This window comes from Eublepharis macularius, chromosome 2 (genome assembly GCF_028583425.1).
Source record: "Eublepharis macularius isolate TG4126 chromosome 2, MPM_Emac_v1.0, whole genome shotgun sequence".
Taxonomy (NCBI): Eukaryota; Metazoa; Chordata; class Lepidosauria; order Squamata; family Eublepharidae; genus Eublepharis; species Eublepharis macularius.
The window spans coordinates 177,129,549-177,147,457 of record NC_072791.1 but is presented as its reverse complement, the minus strand read 5'-3'; the positions used below and the strand labels follow the sequence as shown (position 1 = coordinate 177,147,457).

Genomic DNA, 17,909 nt, shown 5'->3' with positions numbered 1-17,909 from the left:
GAGAGAGAGAGAGACAGAGAGAGAGAGAGAGAGAGAGAGAGAGACTGCTTCCCTGTTCTCTGTTGGCCAAGGTGCTGAATACCTTCATGGGAGTTATATTACAAGTCCATTCTGGGGGTCCTCTGACCCTAAACTCATGTCATTGGGTTAAGGGTGACCGTGAATGCCCTATCTACCTACACCCACATGAGTGCATTGTGGACCAGCTATTCCCTGGGGGTTTCAGCTTCCTCCTGGCATCTTTGTATATATTAAAAAATGGCTGCTGGCTGCTGAGCAATCACACATACATGCTTTTGAAATACTTTGATGCAAACTAGCAATGAGCAAATATTCCCTATTTCGCTTCATTTTATATCAGTTTATATTTTTGTCAATTTTTTTCACTTTCACTGTAGTTTGTTTAGATTTGTTTGTACTGGGCACACATATAGTGCAATTTTTATATGCGATGTATGACATTTGTGTGAACAATATCCCTAACAATAGATCAATATATGTTATTTATTGTGTTACAGCCAAGATAGATCTATGATTTTCTGTTCTAACCATGGGATCATGATGGCTTGATATAATTTTTGGGTGCACAGGAAGTACCCAATCCCAAATTTCAGCTTAGATGCTTGGATGTCCTTTGGCAAATTCTCTCTTCCTTCTTAGCCTCCCGCTTTATCCATATGTAGTAAAAATCTGTAGTGCTTGTAGATAAGATTGATCAGATTTGTAGACCTTTGAGATATTAGGGAGGAAAGTGCTAAGTAAACACTAAATATAATGACTCATTATTTTAATATTTCTAGATGTATTTGAGAATTGCCTCTCTGCCATCTCTGCTGCCAGAGGGTGATATACATAATACAATAAGTACAGGAGAAATTCTACTCTCTCTATATTTTATAATAAAAGGTTTAATTACTATTTTTCTTTTAAATATGATTATGCACATTAAAATGTCAACTACATTTTGAAATTTTTCATTACATATTAACATTGAAGCTGAGGTACATCATATATATATAGCTGTGTGGCATAAATAACACTGACAGCTTATTATGGTCAATCATCATTCCCAGTACATGTGATAACCTGAAGTCGAGGAGTTCAATCTTTTTTTTGCTGTGTGGGAATTAGAACATTTACTTAATGCTATGTGAGATATGTTTAAAGAATAAAATATTTCAGATCTAGTAATGAATCAGATGGATTTTGATTAGATGTTCCTTCCTTGTGATTGCTTTTCTCAATGGTGGATTCTCTCAATGGCACTCAGTCCCAGCTGGGAGACTGGGGTAGGAGGCCATTATCTATTTCTCTCCAATCCCCTTGAAATACTGGCTGCTGGAGACACCATCTGGTAGCTTACCACCATCCTTGGTACCCTGACAACTGCCCAGGGGTGTAGTTGTCCCAAAGCTTACTCTTGGTAGTGTGGGCTAGCAATCATCTGTGACAGTGTCCATTATTCCTGGACCTCATAAGAACATAAGAACAGACCTGCTGGATCAGACCAGTGATCCAACTAGTCCTGTTTCACACAGCAGCCAATCAGTTGTCCTGGAAAAAAGGCACAGAGGCCAAGATCTTAACCTGATGCAGTCTTCCAGTACTGATATTCAGAGGTTTGCTGTCTCTGCATATGAAAGTGCTCATCATTGCTGGTAGCTAATAATGGACCTCTGCTCCATGAATCTGACTAACCTCCTTTTAAAGCCATCTGTGAGGTTCACGAACAGTGTTAGGTTAGACATTATTGTGATGTAATGATGTTATTAAGGGAGCAATGAGGGATGAACTTCACAATAGAATGACATGTTATTTTCCTATTTTTAAGAACATTACTTTTCTTAATGGAACCCTTTCTAAATCAACAAGAAATGATGGATTTACCCATCAGTACCTGCCAGTAGTCTGATAATGAGAATCTCATTTTGTGCTTTGTTGATATGTCAATAAACAGTGAAAACAAGACAGCATGAAAAGTAGGAACTTCTGGATTCAAAATTTAAAATACGCCATATACTACAAATCTTTACTATGAAAGCTAAAGTATTCTCAGGAACATTGGGCAAAGGGCATTGCTAAGGGTAACATCCCTGAGGCCACAAAGAGTGAAAAGTGCAGGTTTCTGAAGGATCCAGCCTGTAAGAGAATTCATTATAGAAACTGGTACCACTCCTGCATTTTTGACCCCAACCAATCTCAACAGGCTATAAGAACACTCCTACAGTTCTTAAACAGTCCTCCACAATAGGTGGATAAGCTTTATTGGAACTCTGTTTCTGCAGAGGCTAAAGATGCTCCACTAATTTGTTCGAGAGACAGTTATGGACTTTAAAACTTAGCAAGGTCACATCCCTCTAGAACACGCTTCCCTGCTGTCAGAAGAAAGCATCAGAACAAATGGTGTGAAGGCAGCATTTAGTATTCGGTACCTGACAGATACCAAATTGTCTGCATTGGTCAAGTTTAGTACTGAAGGAGCTGCAGGAATTCACTATCTTCCATTTTCACTTTGAATTGCTTGCTGATGTCTACTGAATTTGTATTTATCATCACAAAACTTTCCCCACATGCACCAGAGAGTCTGACAGAAAAGATTTGTTGCTTCAATGCTTGATACTTTGCAAGAACATACATTCAAAATTGTGTGTAATATAGTATTTAACTGCTAAATTTGAATGACACTTTTAAGTCCAGATCACAAATAGCAAACACACATAAAATCGTAGTACAGTGCATACTTAATTTTTCATCATGCGTCTTTTGAGTAATTTTCATGTTACATTCAATACATGTTCAGCTGAATGTATGACTGAAAAACCACAGATATATCCTGGTACTGGTCCCCAGGTTCATTTGAAAAGTGAACAGATGTGGGTCTTTCTTATAAGAATGTTCCAGACCTTGCCACACTAGGGGTGTTGGGAAGGAGGCATGTTTTGCAGCATGGGTGGATGGGAGGGCTGCAGGTCATGGTGGGGAGATGGAGGCCGTGTAGGGGTGCCATTCCCCCGCCCAGGGCAGGGGATCCCCTGTCCCCACCCTCCCCCCCCGTGCCCACTTACTTGGCCAGCGGGGGAAAGCGAGGTAGGTGCCAGGCTCCCAATCTCCTGCCAGGGGAGTCAAGGGACCTGGCAACCCTAAGGCCATGCATAAGTGAGTACCCTGGGGCATTATTGGGAGATGAAGTGTTAACCCATAGACCAGGCCTGGAGCCACAGTGTCTTCATGGACCTGGGACAGAAGGCCCTTGAATGGTTTTATTATACTAAACTCATAGATCCTGCAGCTAGGAGGGGGACCAGAAGTGCCGCAGCTCCCTTGAGCATCAGGAAGGCTTGGCAAAGAGGAGCTGGAGCTGTACATATGTGATGGCTCAAGGCTCAGAGCCAGGGTGGCCTCACCCATAAATTAAGGCATGCGCAAACAAGAGGAAGCCAGACTCTTCTGCATCCCACCAATGGCACAAACTGTGACTAGGTTCAGAATGGGAGTTTTACCCTGAGGGCACTGCAGATCCCCTTTGATCAATGTAAATAAATAAACTTGGCCCTTTTAATTCCCCATCTGAAGGTGCTGCCTCACCTTATTCTGCATCTGCATGCAAACAGATGTACGCACATAGAGGCAGGATGTATGTGCATTCACTGTAACACATGAGCAGGGCTTCTGAAACATATACATCTCATCCTCACCACCCACCACAGTCTTATGTCAGATCTGAAAGAAATGCTTCTGGACTATTATTGGATGGCCTTGAGAATTGCCCTTTGGAGCAGTAGGATGGTTGTGTTTTGCCTCTCCCAGTAGATGGTAGAACAGGAGCATGGTGCAGGAGTGGAAAGAATGGACAGTTAAGTCTGGATTCCTAAGAATGGTGATCAGAAAAAAAAATACCAGTAGAGGAATTACAGGTTATTGTTGGCTGTAATTTTTAAATTCTAAAAGACTTGAAGAATCTGCAAGGGATAGTGGGTAATGCTATTAAAGTCTCATGAAAAACATAATGAAGCTTTTATTTTTATGCTCTACCCATCATTTATCAAGACTGCTCACTCTGCCTTTCTAATAGTGTTGTGCATTACACGACCACTGAACTAGCTGATGAATGCAGATAAGCAGGAAACTGGCTGTTTGTAAATACAATATTGTGGTTTAATGATGCCGTTAATACCTTTGATAGCTCTGGAAAAGATAGCAAATAAGAATACCAAAGAAATGATTTGCAGTGATAATGTATATTCATGTGGCTCAGTAGTAAATCATCTTCACATGCGGAAGGTCCCCGGTTCAGTCTGGCATCTCTAGTTAAAAAGAAAAGTTAGTAGGTGATGTGAAAGACTTCTGCCTAGGACCCTGGAGAATTACTTCCAGTCCTAGGAGCCAAGACTGACCTTCAGAGAGCAATGGTCTGTTTCGTATAAGGCAAATTCAAGAGTGTTCTTGTTGCCTGCACTCAGGTGTTACTACAAACCTTATCCATGATGGCCACTGGTTGTTCTCATGCTTCTACCCTCCCTCCTCTTTACCCTTCTCTCCTCCCCTTGTAAACAAAGTAATATTGAAGACATCCTGGTTTCAAGAGTTCCAACACTCACTGATTTCCAAAGGCAGGTGTTTCTTGCTTACAACCTGGATTAAGTTGTGCTTTAGAATCCTCACTGGTGGGGGAAGGGGAGGAAAGAAACTCTCCAGTTTGCTTGAAGGACTTTGACTGAAGGCTTTTCAGATCTGGAAGCTTTCACACATCACACATGAGGAAAAGGGGAGGGGGCAGGAAGGACTATATGGATAAAGCTGTGTTCATGCCCATAGCACACAGTAAGAGGTTTGTCATCATGATGTCTAAATATGGCTGCTGTTTTGTAGATATATCTGCCTCACTCATTTTTTTTTGTTCTAAATTCACTATCCAGTCTGCTGGGCTTATAGTGGGGATATGACCAATACCAATCAGTCAGTGCTTTAAATGAGGAACCGTATAACATTCAGGTATCTGTCCCCGCTCTACCTCCCAGATCAGTCATCAGGGGTTTTTTTTATCCAGGTGGGACATTTAATCCTGCCTTTCCTCCAATAAGCTCAGGAAGGTGGACACTCTTTTCTATTTTATCTTGTATGATCAGTGACATGAAAAGAGAGTGACTTGTCTAAAGTCACCCTGTGAATGTTATAGTGGAATAGGGATTTGAACTTGAGCCTACTCAGTTGTGATCCAATGGTCTACATCCCACTGGTTCAAGAGAGAAGAAGATATACTCATATTCTTTTGAAATACGTAAATCAATAAATAGTCACTGTGCCTTTACATGAATGTGGCATAAAATGTACTTGAGATAATGTCTGAACAAACACTCAAGAACTGACGAATCAGAAAATTTTGCTTTAAGGATATTGCATAAATATCCATTACTGTACATAAATGCCCTAAACATGGGATGTTACTTTATTTACATCATGAAATAATAATGGAGACAATTTTGAGCACCCCTATGAGACTTAGCTTTGAAAGTACTAGTAGCTGTAAGCCAGACCTTTGGGAAGCTCTTCTGTTGAAATTAGAATGATTACTGAAGAGATGCTTCTTTAACTTTAGTAACAATTATTATTTCAATAGAGATGCTTCTGAATCATGTACTCCCAATTCTCTGAATACTGGTTTCCTTTGACAGTTCACAATGCTTACATTCAATGCTGCCTGAAGTTCTTCTGTGGCTATTAAAAAGAGAAAGACTCACCTTCTTCCTTTCACCTTTAACTATAGCTGGTGAATGGGCAGATGAATGGAGAGAGCTGTTCTTTTTTTTTTTCCCTGCCACTGCCCCCTACCCTTTTCTCTCCTGGTCTCTCTTCTTTCCCAGTGCCTTGGATAGTATTTCTGCAGCATCCAAGATAAGCTGGCAACACCATAGGAATTACATTGCCTAAGGAGCTTGACATATAATTAATAACCTTAAGAGAATTTTATAGTATGTTTATACTATATAAAATGAACCCATTCGCAGTAACCTTAAAAAAATAAAAATAAAAAATTGAGCACATTTGATTCATACAATTAGAAACGGAGGCTCCAGACTTACCTGGGGACCTGGTTGCTGCAGGTGGGTGGGAAGGATCGGGGCTTGGCAGCCAGCATGTGGGAGGGCTCGCCCAGCATGCCCTGGGTGGGCCCTCCAGCCAATCAGTTTAAATCCTGGGCGGCCAATCAGAGGCAGCCCGGGAGCGAGCCCTGGGGGAGGGGCTTAGCTGCAGACCTCAGATCTGCAGTCTTCACACAGGTCCGGCAGCCGGGTACTTATTCCGCTGCTGCCTCCGGTGCCCTCACTTTGGCTCTGGCTTGCAGTCAGAGCAGTCGACGGAGGAGGGAGAGAGAGAGCAACAGGAGCATCGGAAGACCGAGCCAGGGCTCTGCACAAGCTGGTCACTGGGAAAGGTTGGAGCTGAGCCTCTCACTTCGGCCCAGCTTGGGGGAGCGTTAATCCAAGCTTGGCAGAAGCGGAGCATCGCAGAGGGTGCCTGAAGAGCCGGAAGCACGAGGTTTAGCTGAGCCTCATGCCCGGAGCAGTGGTGCAACAGCGGGGCACCGGGAGCAGACAAGAAGCTTGACTTTTTCCTCCTGTTGCCCAGCCAGGGGAGGGTTGGGTGACACCAGGGTTGTGGGTCAGGAGAGTGCTCAGGGAACCATGGCTCCTGTGAAACGCGGGGCATTGGGCCAGAAGGGCTCCCAGGTGGCAGGCAAGGTTTCTGGGGCTGTGGTTAAACCCACCCAGACTACATCTAGGGCTCCTGCCCAGGGGGCCAGGGGCGGTGAGACCAGGAAGCCGAGGGCTCCACGGGGCAGACATCCTCTCCCCAGCCCCTCCTCAAAGGGGTCGGGGGTGGCTGGCAGGGTCCTCAGGCCTGAGAATAAGCAGAAGGCTGAGGCAAAGCGGGGCCATAAGCCCGATAATGCTCACGCTGGGGCCTCCACTAAGGGCGGGAGCCAGAAGGTGAGGCAGCCGGCCAGAGCAGGCAAGCAGCACACTACCGAGGAGGCTAATGGTGCTTCTTTACAGAGCATTACTTGGGCTCTGGAGCTCCTCACCGCACGAGTGGAGCACCTGGGGAACTCCGGGCCTGGGGCATCTCCTGTTGAGGTCCCCTGGCAAAGATCATGCAGCAAAACAAAAAGAAGGCCGGCTGTGGCAAACCAGCGAGAGACACGATCCCCCTCCAGTTCGGAGGAGTGCAGCAGCAAGGAGCAGCAGAGGACCACCAAGAAGAGGAAGACCTCACGCAGAAAGGGGGGCCGGCACCGGCACTACGAGGAGTCAGACAGCGACTGGACCTCAGGTGAGTCTTCTTCTTCCTCTGATGAGGGGGCCCTGGGGGAAGACTATTGGGAAGCGGCAGCCAGGGTGCCTGGTCTCCCGGCCTGGGCCCAGAGAAGGCAGGCCAAGGCCTCTGAGGTGGAGGGAGATCCCAGGGAGGTCTGAGGCTCCCCTCGGGTTTCATCCTTCACGGATGATGAGGAACCCCCCCCCCAGGATCCACCTGGCTCGTAAGGTCAGGGAGCGGATCCTGGATGGATACTACACAGATGTCCTCTCCTTGCTGAGGCCAGAGGCGGAGTATGGGAGGTGCGCCCCCCCCCTTCAAAGTGGGAGAAAAAGGGGGTCAAGAAGGAGGCGGTGGAGCGCACGTTTGCTAACTCGCTAGAGGGGTTCACGGTTTATATGGGGGTGATCCAGGCTGCCTATCCCAAACGAGGTTGGCACCTAACCAATCATTTGGCGAACATGCTGCAGGCCCAGGCCTTGGCTGGCGACGCCGCAGCCCTGGAGTACGATTAGGCCTTCCGCAAGAGGGCCTTTCATAACCCCAGAGCTCGTTGGGATCTCATCAGCCAGAAGCTATGGCTTTGGCTGGTTGGTCCTCACATGAAGGGCAGAGGTGACAAGGCCCGGGGGGGGGGGTGCTGGGCATCCCGCCGGGATACGTCTCGGGTTTTATGCTGGGAATATAATCAGGGCAGGTGCCAGCGGCCTAAATGCCGCTTCAAGCACAATTGTGATTCCTGTGAGTGTCCACATTCTTGCCCGCCCTGCCCCCATGGGTCAGTTCCCTCACAGACCTTTCAGGGGAGCCGGTCCTCCAATAACACTTCCCGTAAGGAAGGAGGACAGGCCTCCGCCCATTCCCAGCCTACCAGGAGCTGTAACTAACACTCTTCAGGAGACCCCGGGCCTCGCCCACACCCTGGTCAGGCTTCAGGCCCTTCTCCCCCTCCTTTCACGCTACCCTGACAGGAAGGTCGCCAATTACTTGCAGGAAGGCTTCATGGCGGGATTTCGCATTCCATTCACCGGCCCTCACATATCCACCTCCTCTGGCAACCTGAAATCCGCCAGGGAGCAGCCGCTGGTTGTGGCAGCAAAATTAGCGAAGGAGGTGGCTGCTGGGCAGGTTGCGGGGCCTTTCACTAGCCCCCCACTTCCCAACCTCAGAGTCTCCCCTCTGGGGGTCGTTCCCAAGAAAACTCCAGGTGAATACTGCCTAATACACCACCTTTCATACCCTAAGGGTTCCTCGGTCAATGAGTCCATCCCCCCTGAGTTATGTTCAGTCAGGTACGCTTAATTTGATCATGCGGTGCGCTTGGTTCGCTCTTGTGGGCCAGGAGCCCTTATGGCGAAGTGTGACATGCAGTCAGCCTTCCGGCTACTACCTGTCCACCCGCATGATCATTGCCTACTGGGTTTCAAGTTTCAGGATCAATGGTATATTGACAAAGCCATGCCCATGGGCTGCTCCATCTCGTGCGCGGCCTTTGAAACTTTTAGCACCTTTCTGGAGTGGGCTGCCAAGGACCACATGGGGACCTCATTTATTACTCATTATTTAGATGATTATTTTAATAATGGCTCCTCCCGACAGCTCTTGCTGTGCAGTCCATCTCAACACCTTTCAGGCATTGGCCAGGGAGCTCGGGGTCCCCTTGACCCAGGAAAAGATGGAGGGCCCTTCCTCTTGCCTCACGTACTTGGGAATTGAGATGGATTCTGTGGCGGGTTTGTCCCAACTCCTCGGGGATAAGTTGGGCTGCCTCCGGGATCCCATTTCTGCAGTCCTGTCTCACAAAAAAATGCACCCTGCGGGAGCTACAATCCATTATTGTCCACCTCAATTTTGCCTGCAGGGTGGTCTCCCCTGGGCAGGCCTTTTGTGCATGGCTCTCCTGGGCATGTCGGGGGGTATCCGCCCCCTGGATCTCAGGTCCGACTTGCAGGTTCATTCGGATGCAGCCAGCAGCCTGGGTTTTGGGGTATACTTCAGGGGATGCTGGTGCACCCAGTACTGGCCCTCCTCTTGGGCTGGGTCCGGGATCCTCAGAGACCTCACGATTCTGGAACTGTTCCCCATCCTGGTTGCAGTCTCTATCTGGGGGGAGCTTTTCCGTGACAAGCGGGTCACCTTTTGGTGCGACAACCTGGCCACAGTTAAGGTTGTCAACAGGCAGTCCTCTTGCTCTGAGCGGGTTATGCGTCTGGTTCACTGTTCTGTGTTAAGCTGTCTTGTCTTTAACATCACCTTCTCAGCCCGGCATGTAGCAGGTGTAGATAATGGCCTGGTGGACGCCTTGTCTCACTTCCAGATGAAGAGGTTCTTCGCACTGGCACCGGAGGCTCATCACACTCCCGACCCATTCCCGGAGGAACTCTGGCAGACTGGGCGAGATTCCATAATGCAGGGAGTACTGGCCTCGGTTGCACCATCCACGCTTCAAGCCTATTTGTCAGCAGCATCTAGATTTCTGGCCTTCTCAAAGGGGGTTGGAGGTGGGGCATCCTGGCCTGCATCTGAAGCCATGGTGCTCTGCTATCTGGATCACCTTCGGGAGCGTGGGCTGGCCCCCAGGACCATGAGGAGGAATATGGCAGCCATATCCTTTTTCTGCAAGGCTTCAGGCTTCCCTGATCCATGCAATTCCTTCATCGCCCGACGGGCGGTGGAGGGCTGAGCCCGGCTGGCCCCTCCTCCTCCAGACTACAGGCGTCCTATCACCTTGACTATCCTAGATCATATCTTACGGCTTGTCCCAGATCTCTGCTAGTCCTCTTTTGAGTCTCAGCTGTTCCACATGGCCTTTACTTTGGCTTTCTTCGGGGCCCTCCAGGTTGGTACGCTGGTGGTGGGTTCCCATTCAGACCCATGGGACCGGGCCCTGGGTGCCAGTGATGTTTCCTGGTCCCCCCGCAGGGTCTCCATCACAGTTCGCCACTCCAAGACGGATCAGCGGGGCCGGGGTCACACCATCACCCTGCAGGCGTTTAGTAACCGTTCTCTGTGCCTGGTAAGGGCGGTGGGGGCATATCTGGACATCCGGCCTCACCAGCAGGGGCCTTTCCTCCTACACAGGGATTGCTCTCCCCTCACTTGCTATCAGTTCACGGCCATTTTACGGGCCTGCCTGCAGGCAGCTGGTCTCCTCCCTATGATGTTTGGCACACACTCCTTCCACATTGGGGCGGCTACGGAGGCTCATGGCCGAGGCCTGCCTAGCTCGGCCATTCAGGGCATTGGGCACTGGCAGTCTTGGGGCTTTCTGCTCCTACATCCGTCCCACCCATGGGGCTTCCTTTTAATGTCGGGTGTCTATTTGATTCTTCTTTGCAGGGCCTGTCAGGACTGTCTGGGTGTGTGGACACAGCATCGGAAAATATGTGGAGTCCTCTGGTTGGGGCAGAAACCTCGGGCTAGAAGAACACCTTCAACTTCACTGGCTGGGTGTACGCGGCATGCTCTGGGAGGCCTCGGTTCCTATGCTGCTCCACCAGGCCCGTCGGAGGGCCCCCCCAGATGTGATAGTTATCCAGCTGGGGGAGAACGATCTGGGCAAGCACGAGGGCCCAGATTTGAAGTTTTCCATGTGCGCAGATCTGGACTACCTGCGGGGACTCTTTCCACAGACCTCCTTTCTCTGGTTGGACTTGCTTCAGAGGCACGTGTGGCAGGGGGCACGTTGCTCGAAGAAAGTTGATGGAATCAGGCAAAGACTCACTTATGCCATGGGACAGTACATCTCTGAGATTGGGGTCACCTGATCACGCAATGGGACATTTCATATTGTTTGCCCCCCCTTTTTGCCCCGATGGGGTCCACCTTTCCAGTTTGGGGCACGACATTTGGCTGCAGGACCTGTGGGATGGCCTGCTTGGGTGGCTACAGCATTAGGAGTTTTGGCGGGGAGCCACTGATGGCTCTTGTGGCGGTTGGCATTGGATCAGTTCCCATTTTTGGGGAGTTTGGGCCTCCAGCACAGGCTCCCCATTGAGGGGATTCCCATAAGGAATCTTGGGAGTGAGTTATGGAGGTGCATGCCCAGCTCGGGGGCTGCCAGGGCATCCTCACTACCAGGTGGCAGGGGAGTCACCGAGGGGTGTACACCGGGTGATCTCCCCCTAATGCCACTCCTTGGTTCCCCCCCTCAGCCTGGGTCTGGGGGCACAGGGGTTCATCGGCTGGCAGGCGGGTCAGCCATTGCTATTTGGGGATCTGATCCATATACGGCGCCAATACTCCTCTTTGCTGTTACTAATAAAGTTGTGGCCTTGTTTACTCCATTCTGTGTGTGGGTCTCAGTTATTGCGCCCAGCCCCCCTTTTCCCTTCCCCGCCCTCAGCCATAGGTGGCAACTTCACTTAGAGCAACAGTCATGGTCCACTTCAATGTTGACATATCTACAGTTCTAAAGTGGGTGTTTTTATGCAGGAGAGTATCAGAAATCTCCATTCACAGTTCATAGGAGCATTTTATTGTTGCTCTGCATGGGGTTAAATATTCTAATAATGCATTTTGTGATCTCTGTGAATTCTGTAGTAACATGAAAACAATGTGCTGTTTGCGCATGTATCTGATTCACACTTGCTGAATATTCTGCCACAGTCCGCAATACACTAGAAAGCTTCACCAGCCACTCCTCCTCTAATCTGTACTGCAGACTATCATGACAGCAGTACCAGCAGGTTTCTACATATTGGTGCAGTGGTTAGAATTCTTAAAGTGTAATCCTAAGCAGCATTATACTTAGAAGGGGATAACTCCTAAGGGGTTATCTCTGCTCAGGATTGCACTGTTGCATACCTTATGGTTTTTGCTATTGTAAGAACATGCTGTTGTTTTGTTTATTGAGTAACTCTCAAGGCATAATCTTAAAGGTCATTAGTTCAGTTCTCAGAAATGATAATTTTTTGACATAAATTTCATACACATACATGTTCATGGCTTCCTTCCATGTATTTGAGAGTACCAAATAATATGTTGGATTGCACCCTAAATTAAGAGTCCTTTTACCAGTCCCTAATTAGCCTTACACAACAGCTATCAGGACTGGTTTTACAAAATCTAACAGCAATGACTATTGAGCAATTTTGTGACAAGAAAGCAGATAACTAGCTGCAGTTACTCAAAATAGAAGACGAAAGGCAAGTCACTCTTTCAATTAGTAGCTTTCCTATTGCTTTATGCTTGCTTATTTTACTCAGAAGTTCTCAGGTGACATTGATTTTCAATTTTGTAACATGAAGTACAGAGTAGCATTTCAATGGAAATATGCCACTATTTAAAATTTGGTTCTCAGTTTTGTAACATAAAGTATAGAGTAACATTTTAAAGGAAATGTGCCACCAGTTAAAACTTGGCCATAAAGAGAAGTAAATTTTTATAAATTCAAAATTTATGTTTAAGCTTATGTTTCAGGATCTTACTGCTGCATTTTCCCCTTTCAGAGAACCCTGTGGAGATCACATATCTACCAAATGGTGGTTTCTGTGATGTACGAGCTTCTGATTGTAGCAGAATTCAAGTGGTTGGACGGGGCTTTAGAAACTCTCTTGATCTTCACTGTGAGGTCACCAGAATGACTGTAAGCAATGCAGGAGCACTGAGAGAGGAAAATCTGTAATACTATAGCCATGTTTTCATTGAAGCCAAAGAATGTTGTTGTACTTCCAGGGCTCATAACTGTTTTTCAAGGTTTGACTGACCATCTTTATTATGGTATTCAGATACAGAAAATTCAGTCAGTTATGTCACAGTAATATGGCAATGGTGGTACATCCATAGTATATTTGAGAAAATATGCCCACACATGCATGCACATTCTTAAAATCAGCTTTTTTTACAAGTAACAAATACCAGAATTAGCCAAAAGAAATGCTAATGTCTGGATCTCATTATGATGGGCAATTGGGCAAATTCCCAGTAGTTTGAATTATAATTAGATTACCAATTATGAGCAACATCTGCAAATCCCAAAAAATAATGCTTTTTATCAACAGTAAAAAAAAATTACTTGCTCTTTTCACATACATGTTCTTATACTGTATCTTGGGAATTGCAGTGTAGATGCAGAGGAAGGTAGCTGATTATAAAGATTGCAGTGGAATTTTTAAATTAATCAAAGTTTTTAATTTACATTTTTCCAGTTCTTCCTGCAAGGTTGGTTGTTTTCTTGGACAACCTGTAGGATTCTTTAAATGATTGTTTTGTTTGGCACAAATTTAAATTAGTTTGCTGGCTTGTTGTTTTTCTGTAGGAAAGGGCCTCCCTCCATCCCAACAATGTTGGAATATGAAGGATTTTGTTTTCCATTCATTCTTAGACATTTGGTTTTGCAACTGTCATACTTCCATGATGTCCGTGCCTAGACTTTGCCTTTGGAGCAAACATGACTTTGTTGACCTTGATGATAACAATCTGATTGCTGGGTACATCCAACGGTGCAGTCCTGAAGAGTTACATCATTCTAATTCCATTTCATTGTTCATGAGAGCACATTCCCACTTACCAAAAAATCAAGTCAACATATGTTAAGACAGTTTTACTTAGACCAAGTAAAGGGTTAAAGTAATTAAGTCTGACAATGTGTCACCAACAACTACCAGCCTCATCTGTCCAGTATGGTAAAAAATGCCCATGAAGGTGTGAAGCAGTTCAAAAGATCAAACATGCACCTTACTTTTCATTACAAGCAGAGTAATAATATAAGGACAAGGGGGAACAACACATAAAAATGAATTTTGACCCTTTTAGTTTTGGACTTCACACACTGTCTCTAAAGTTTATTAATTTATAGTATGGAGCTGGAAAAATGACAACAACTAGAAGATCTCATCCCCTGTCAGTTATCCCAAATAGATAGTAGTAACTTGAAGATCCTAAAAATTGCTAGTTGCTATCTAGGTTTACTACTTTGTTTTGCTAGGCATGTATATTTTATGCAATTGGTGTCAAGCTATCTCAATGATTGGTTCATAAGTGAATCAACACTGTGCAGTCTCCCCTATTCCTCTGTAGGCTTTTAGCCCAGTTATACCCTCATTCACTGAAGCCTGAAATCACAGTATTATTATTTCTCAATTTTGTGCATCTGGAATCTATACGCTTGACTGTATTTCCAAATGCATTTGAATTTTAAGTGTCACAGCTAACTATCCAGCTTCCTGATACACAGCTGCAGTCTACAGCTGAATGGCACACTATTAATATTATTACTCCTCCTCATCTTATCTAGTAAGATGGTCACATATAGTAAAATCTACTGTTAAGAATTGTTTGGACAGGCAAGGTTCTCAGGCTTTGTATTTCAAAACGATATGTGCGACAACATATCTTGATTCTCCTCCATGCTTTCAAGTGAAGCAGAAAGAGATACAGAATGTTCTGTGAAGTCTACAGTGAAAAGAAACCTTCAATATTATAATATGTATCCTGCTACAGAATATGATTTGATTTGAGCCCATCTGTGGGGAAGGCGGGGTATAAATCAAATAGATAAATAAATTTATTAATAGATTATTTCCCAATTTGTACATTACAAGAGGAGTATGGCTGGGTTGCTTGCTTCTCTGCTAATATCTGAAGGACAGAATCCTGTGGAATTGTCAGGATCACATGCCTAATTCCAACTTCAGTATCAGTATGACACGATAGACCTGTCCTTTAAATTACCACCCAGTTTCGAACCTCCTGTTTCTGGGAAAGGTGATTGAGCAGGTAGTGGTGGAACAGCTGCAGGGCTTCCTGAAGGATGTCTTGGCCCTAGACCCCTTCCAGTCCGGGTTCCATCCAGGACATGGGACGGAGACATTGCTGGTCACCCTCACAGACAATCTTCGTAGAAATCTGGATTGAGGCAGCTCAGCACTGCTGATATTATTGGATCTGTTGGCAGTGTTCGATACAGTCAATTACAATCTTCTGACTCACCACCTCACCGATGTGGGGATATGAGGGACTGCCTTACAGTGGCCTGTCTCTTTTCTCCATGGTCGGGGACAAAGGGTGGCACTTGGGGAGAAATTGTCATCCCGCCACCCTTTGGTGTGCGGGGTCCCACAAGGAGCAATACCCTCTCCATTGTTGTTTAACATCTATATGCGCCCCCTTGCCCAGTTGGTGCAAAGTTTTGGACTTGGGTGTCATCAATATGCAGATGACACCCAGTTATATCTAATGATGGACGGACAGCCCGTCTCAGCCCCAGATGTACTGGAACATGCTTTTGCAGCCGTGACTGGTTGGTTGAAGCAGAGTTGGCTGAAACTGAACCCGACAAAGACGGAGGTCCTGTACTTGAGCCACGGGGGATTAGGTTCGGGACTCCGGCTCCCAGCCCTCAATGGGGCACCATTAGTGCCAATTCCAAGGGTTAAGAGTGTGGGGGGGGGTGATCTTGAGTGCCTGTCTGAAAATGGAGGCACAGGTCACACTGGTTGTCAGGTCCTCTTTTTTCCATCTGCAGCAGACCAGGCAATTTGTCCCTTACCTGTCAACCCATAACTTAACTACAGTGATCCAAACAATGGTCATCTCTAGGCTAGATTACTGTAGCTCGCTCTATGTGGGGCTACCCTTGAGCTTGACCCAGAGATTACACCTGGTACAAAATGCAGTGGCACGTGTTATTATGAGAGTGCCAAATAAGGTGCACATAACACCATTTTTACACGAGCTGCATTGGTTGTCAGTGGCGTACCAGATCAGATTCAAGGTTCTGGTATTGACCTATAAGGCCCTGTGCGGACTGGGACCAGCGTATCTACGGGACCGTCTCTCCCCATATATTCCCCGGAGAACACTCAGATCAGGGGACAAACAGCTGTTGATGGTCCCTGGCCCCAAGGAGGCCCGCCTAGCCTCAATTGGAGCCAGGGCCTTTTTGGTCCTGGCTCCCACCTGGTGGAACGCTCCGTCTGCTGAAATCAGGGCCCGGCAGGACCTACTATCCTTTCACTGGGCCTGCAAGACAGAATTGTTCCACCAGGCTGGGCTTCCACTGGCCTGAAAAAAGGGGTGTCTAAAATCTTAACCCTCCCTGTGAAGGCTGTCCACCATCCTGTTTTAAATGTGTATTAATACACTGTTGTTTTAATGTTTTAATGTAGATTAATTTTTTATTGTATTTTAATATGTTGTTATCTACCCTGAGCCAGCTCGCAGGGAGGGTGAAATAGAAATTTGAAATAAATAAATGAATAAATAAACAAACAAACAAACAAATAAAATGCTACAACATGAGGTCCCACAATCCCACTCTAGTAATATATGAATAAGGCCTGTAAATAACAGTAAATTGTTGATATCGACATATTCCTATGTGGTAGGCAGATTCACCTCAAGCTCAGACCTATTGCACAAAATCATAAGATTACCCCACTTCTTTTGTATTAAAAACAATTTATGATACCAGAGTAAAACTTGAACACACAAAAGGGGCCTATAGTTGTGCATTTCTAAAATCCACTCCCACCACACTGGAGACTTGACATTGCATGTTTAAGTTTCAGGGCTTTGTGTTATTAAACTCTGAAGGTACTCCAAGTGTGTAAAAAAAGATGCAACATCCAACAACACTGAGTACCTCTCAGGAGTCAGATTGAGCTCCTGATATGATGATAATTTACACTACTGATCCTAAATGCCTGTAAAGTAGATATAATTTTAATGCTGATCTTCTTCCCTTCCTTTAAACCCTTTTCAATGTGCCTTGTCCTCTCAAAAAATCCACCCCAAGCAACCTTTATTTAATAAACAGTTTGTCACATCATAGACAGATGCAAGTCATTGGTAAAGAGAAGGTATTACAGAAAGCTTAGGATATCAATGAAAAGAACATTCAGCAAAGCTCATCATAAAACATTCCCATAAATAAGAATTCTTGATTGAGAAAGAAATGGACAGGAATTGCTCACAAGAGTTTGGAAGGGAAGTGACTGAGGCCAAAAAATAACTATTAAAAGCAGCAGGTCACTGTCTGATACTTAGCTTTCTATCAGAGGAATAAGAGTGGAGTAACCTAATATCATTAAGAGCCCCGTGGTGTAGAGTGGTAAGCGGCAGTACTGCAGCCCAAGCTCTGCTCATGACCTGAGTTCGATCCTGGCAGAAGCCAGGTTCAGGTAGCCAGCTCAAGGTTGACTCAGCCTTCCATCTTTACGAGGTCGGTAAAATGAGTACTCAGTTTCCTGGGGGTAAAGTGTAGATGACTGGGGAAGGCAATGGCAAACCACCCCTTAAAAAGTCTGCCAAGAAAATGTTGTGATGTGACGTCCCCCCATGGGTCAGTAATGAGTCGATGCTTGCACAGGAGACTACCTTTACCTTTAACCTAATATCATGACAGGCTTAACATGTAATAATTTTATGCATGCCATTTATAATATCCATATCACCTGACTTGACCATACTATTTACCGTACTAGAATATAAGATGACTGATGAAGGGGCTTTTGTAACCACTGTATAATCCTGGGTATATGGTTACATCATTTTAATTCTTAACTACCGAGTTGGCCCCTAACAATCATGACAGCCCTTTTTCCCTAGGCTTGTGCAATATAGCTTTCTCCCCCCCACCCCTGCACTTC

The 17,909-nt window shown here is 46.0% G+C and overlaps 1 protein-coding gene across 1 annotated transcript in view; it reads left to right on the top strand.

Annotated features, from left to right (window-relative positions):
* LOC129323574 (von Willebrand factor D and EGF domain-containing protein-like) overlaps positions 1 to 17,909 on the top strand; it is a 242,324-nt gene that overhangs the window by 44,464 nt on the left and 179,951 nt on the right. The window contains exons 6-8 of the mRNA XM_054970105.1: positions 6,628 to 7,332; positions 9,579 to 9,818; positions 12,768 to 12,904. Of these exons, the coding sequence (XP_054826080.1) occupies positions 6,628 to 7,332; positions 9,579 to 9,818; positions 12,768 to 12,904 (1,082 nt within the window). The remainder of the gene's footprint in view (positions 1 to 6,627; positions 7,333 to 9,578; positions 9,819 to 12,767; positions 12,905 to 17,909) is intronic.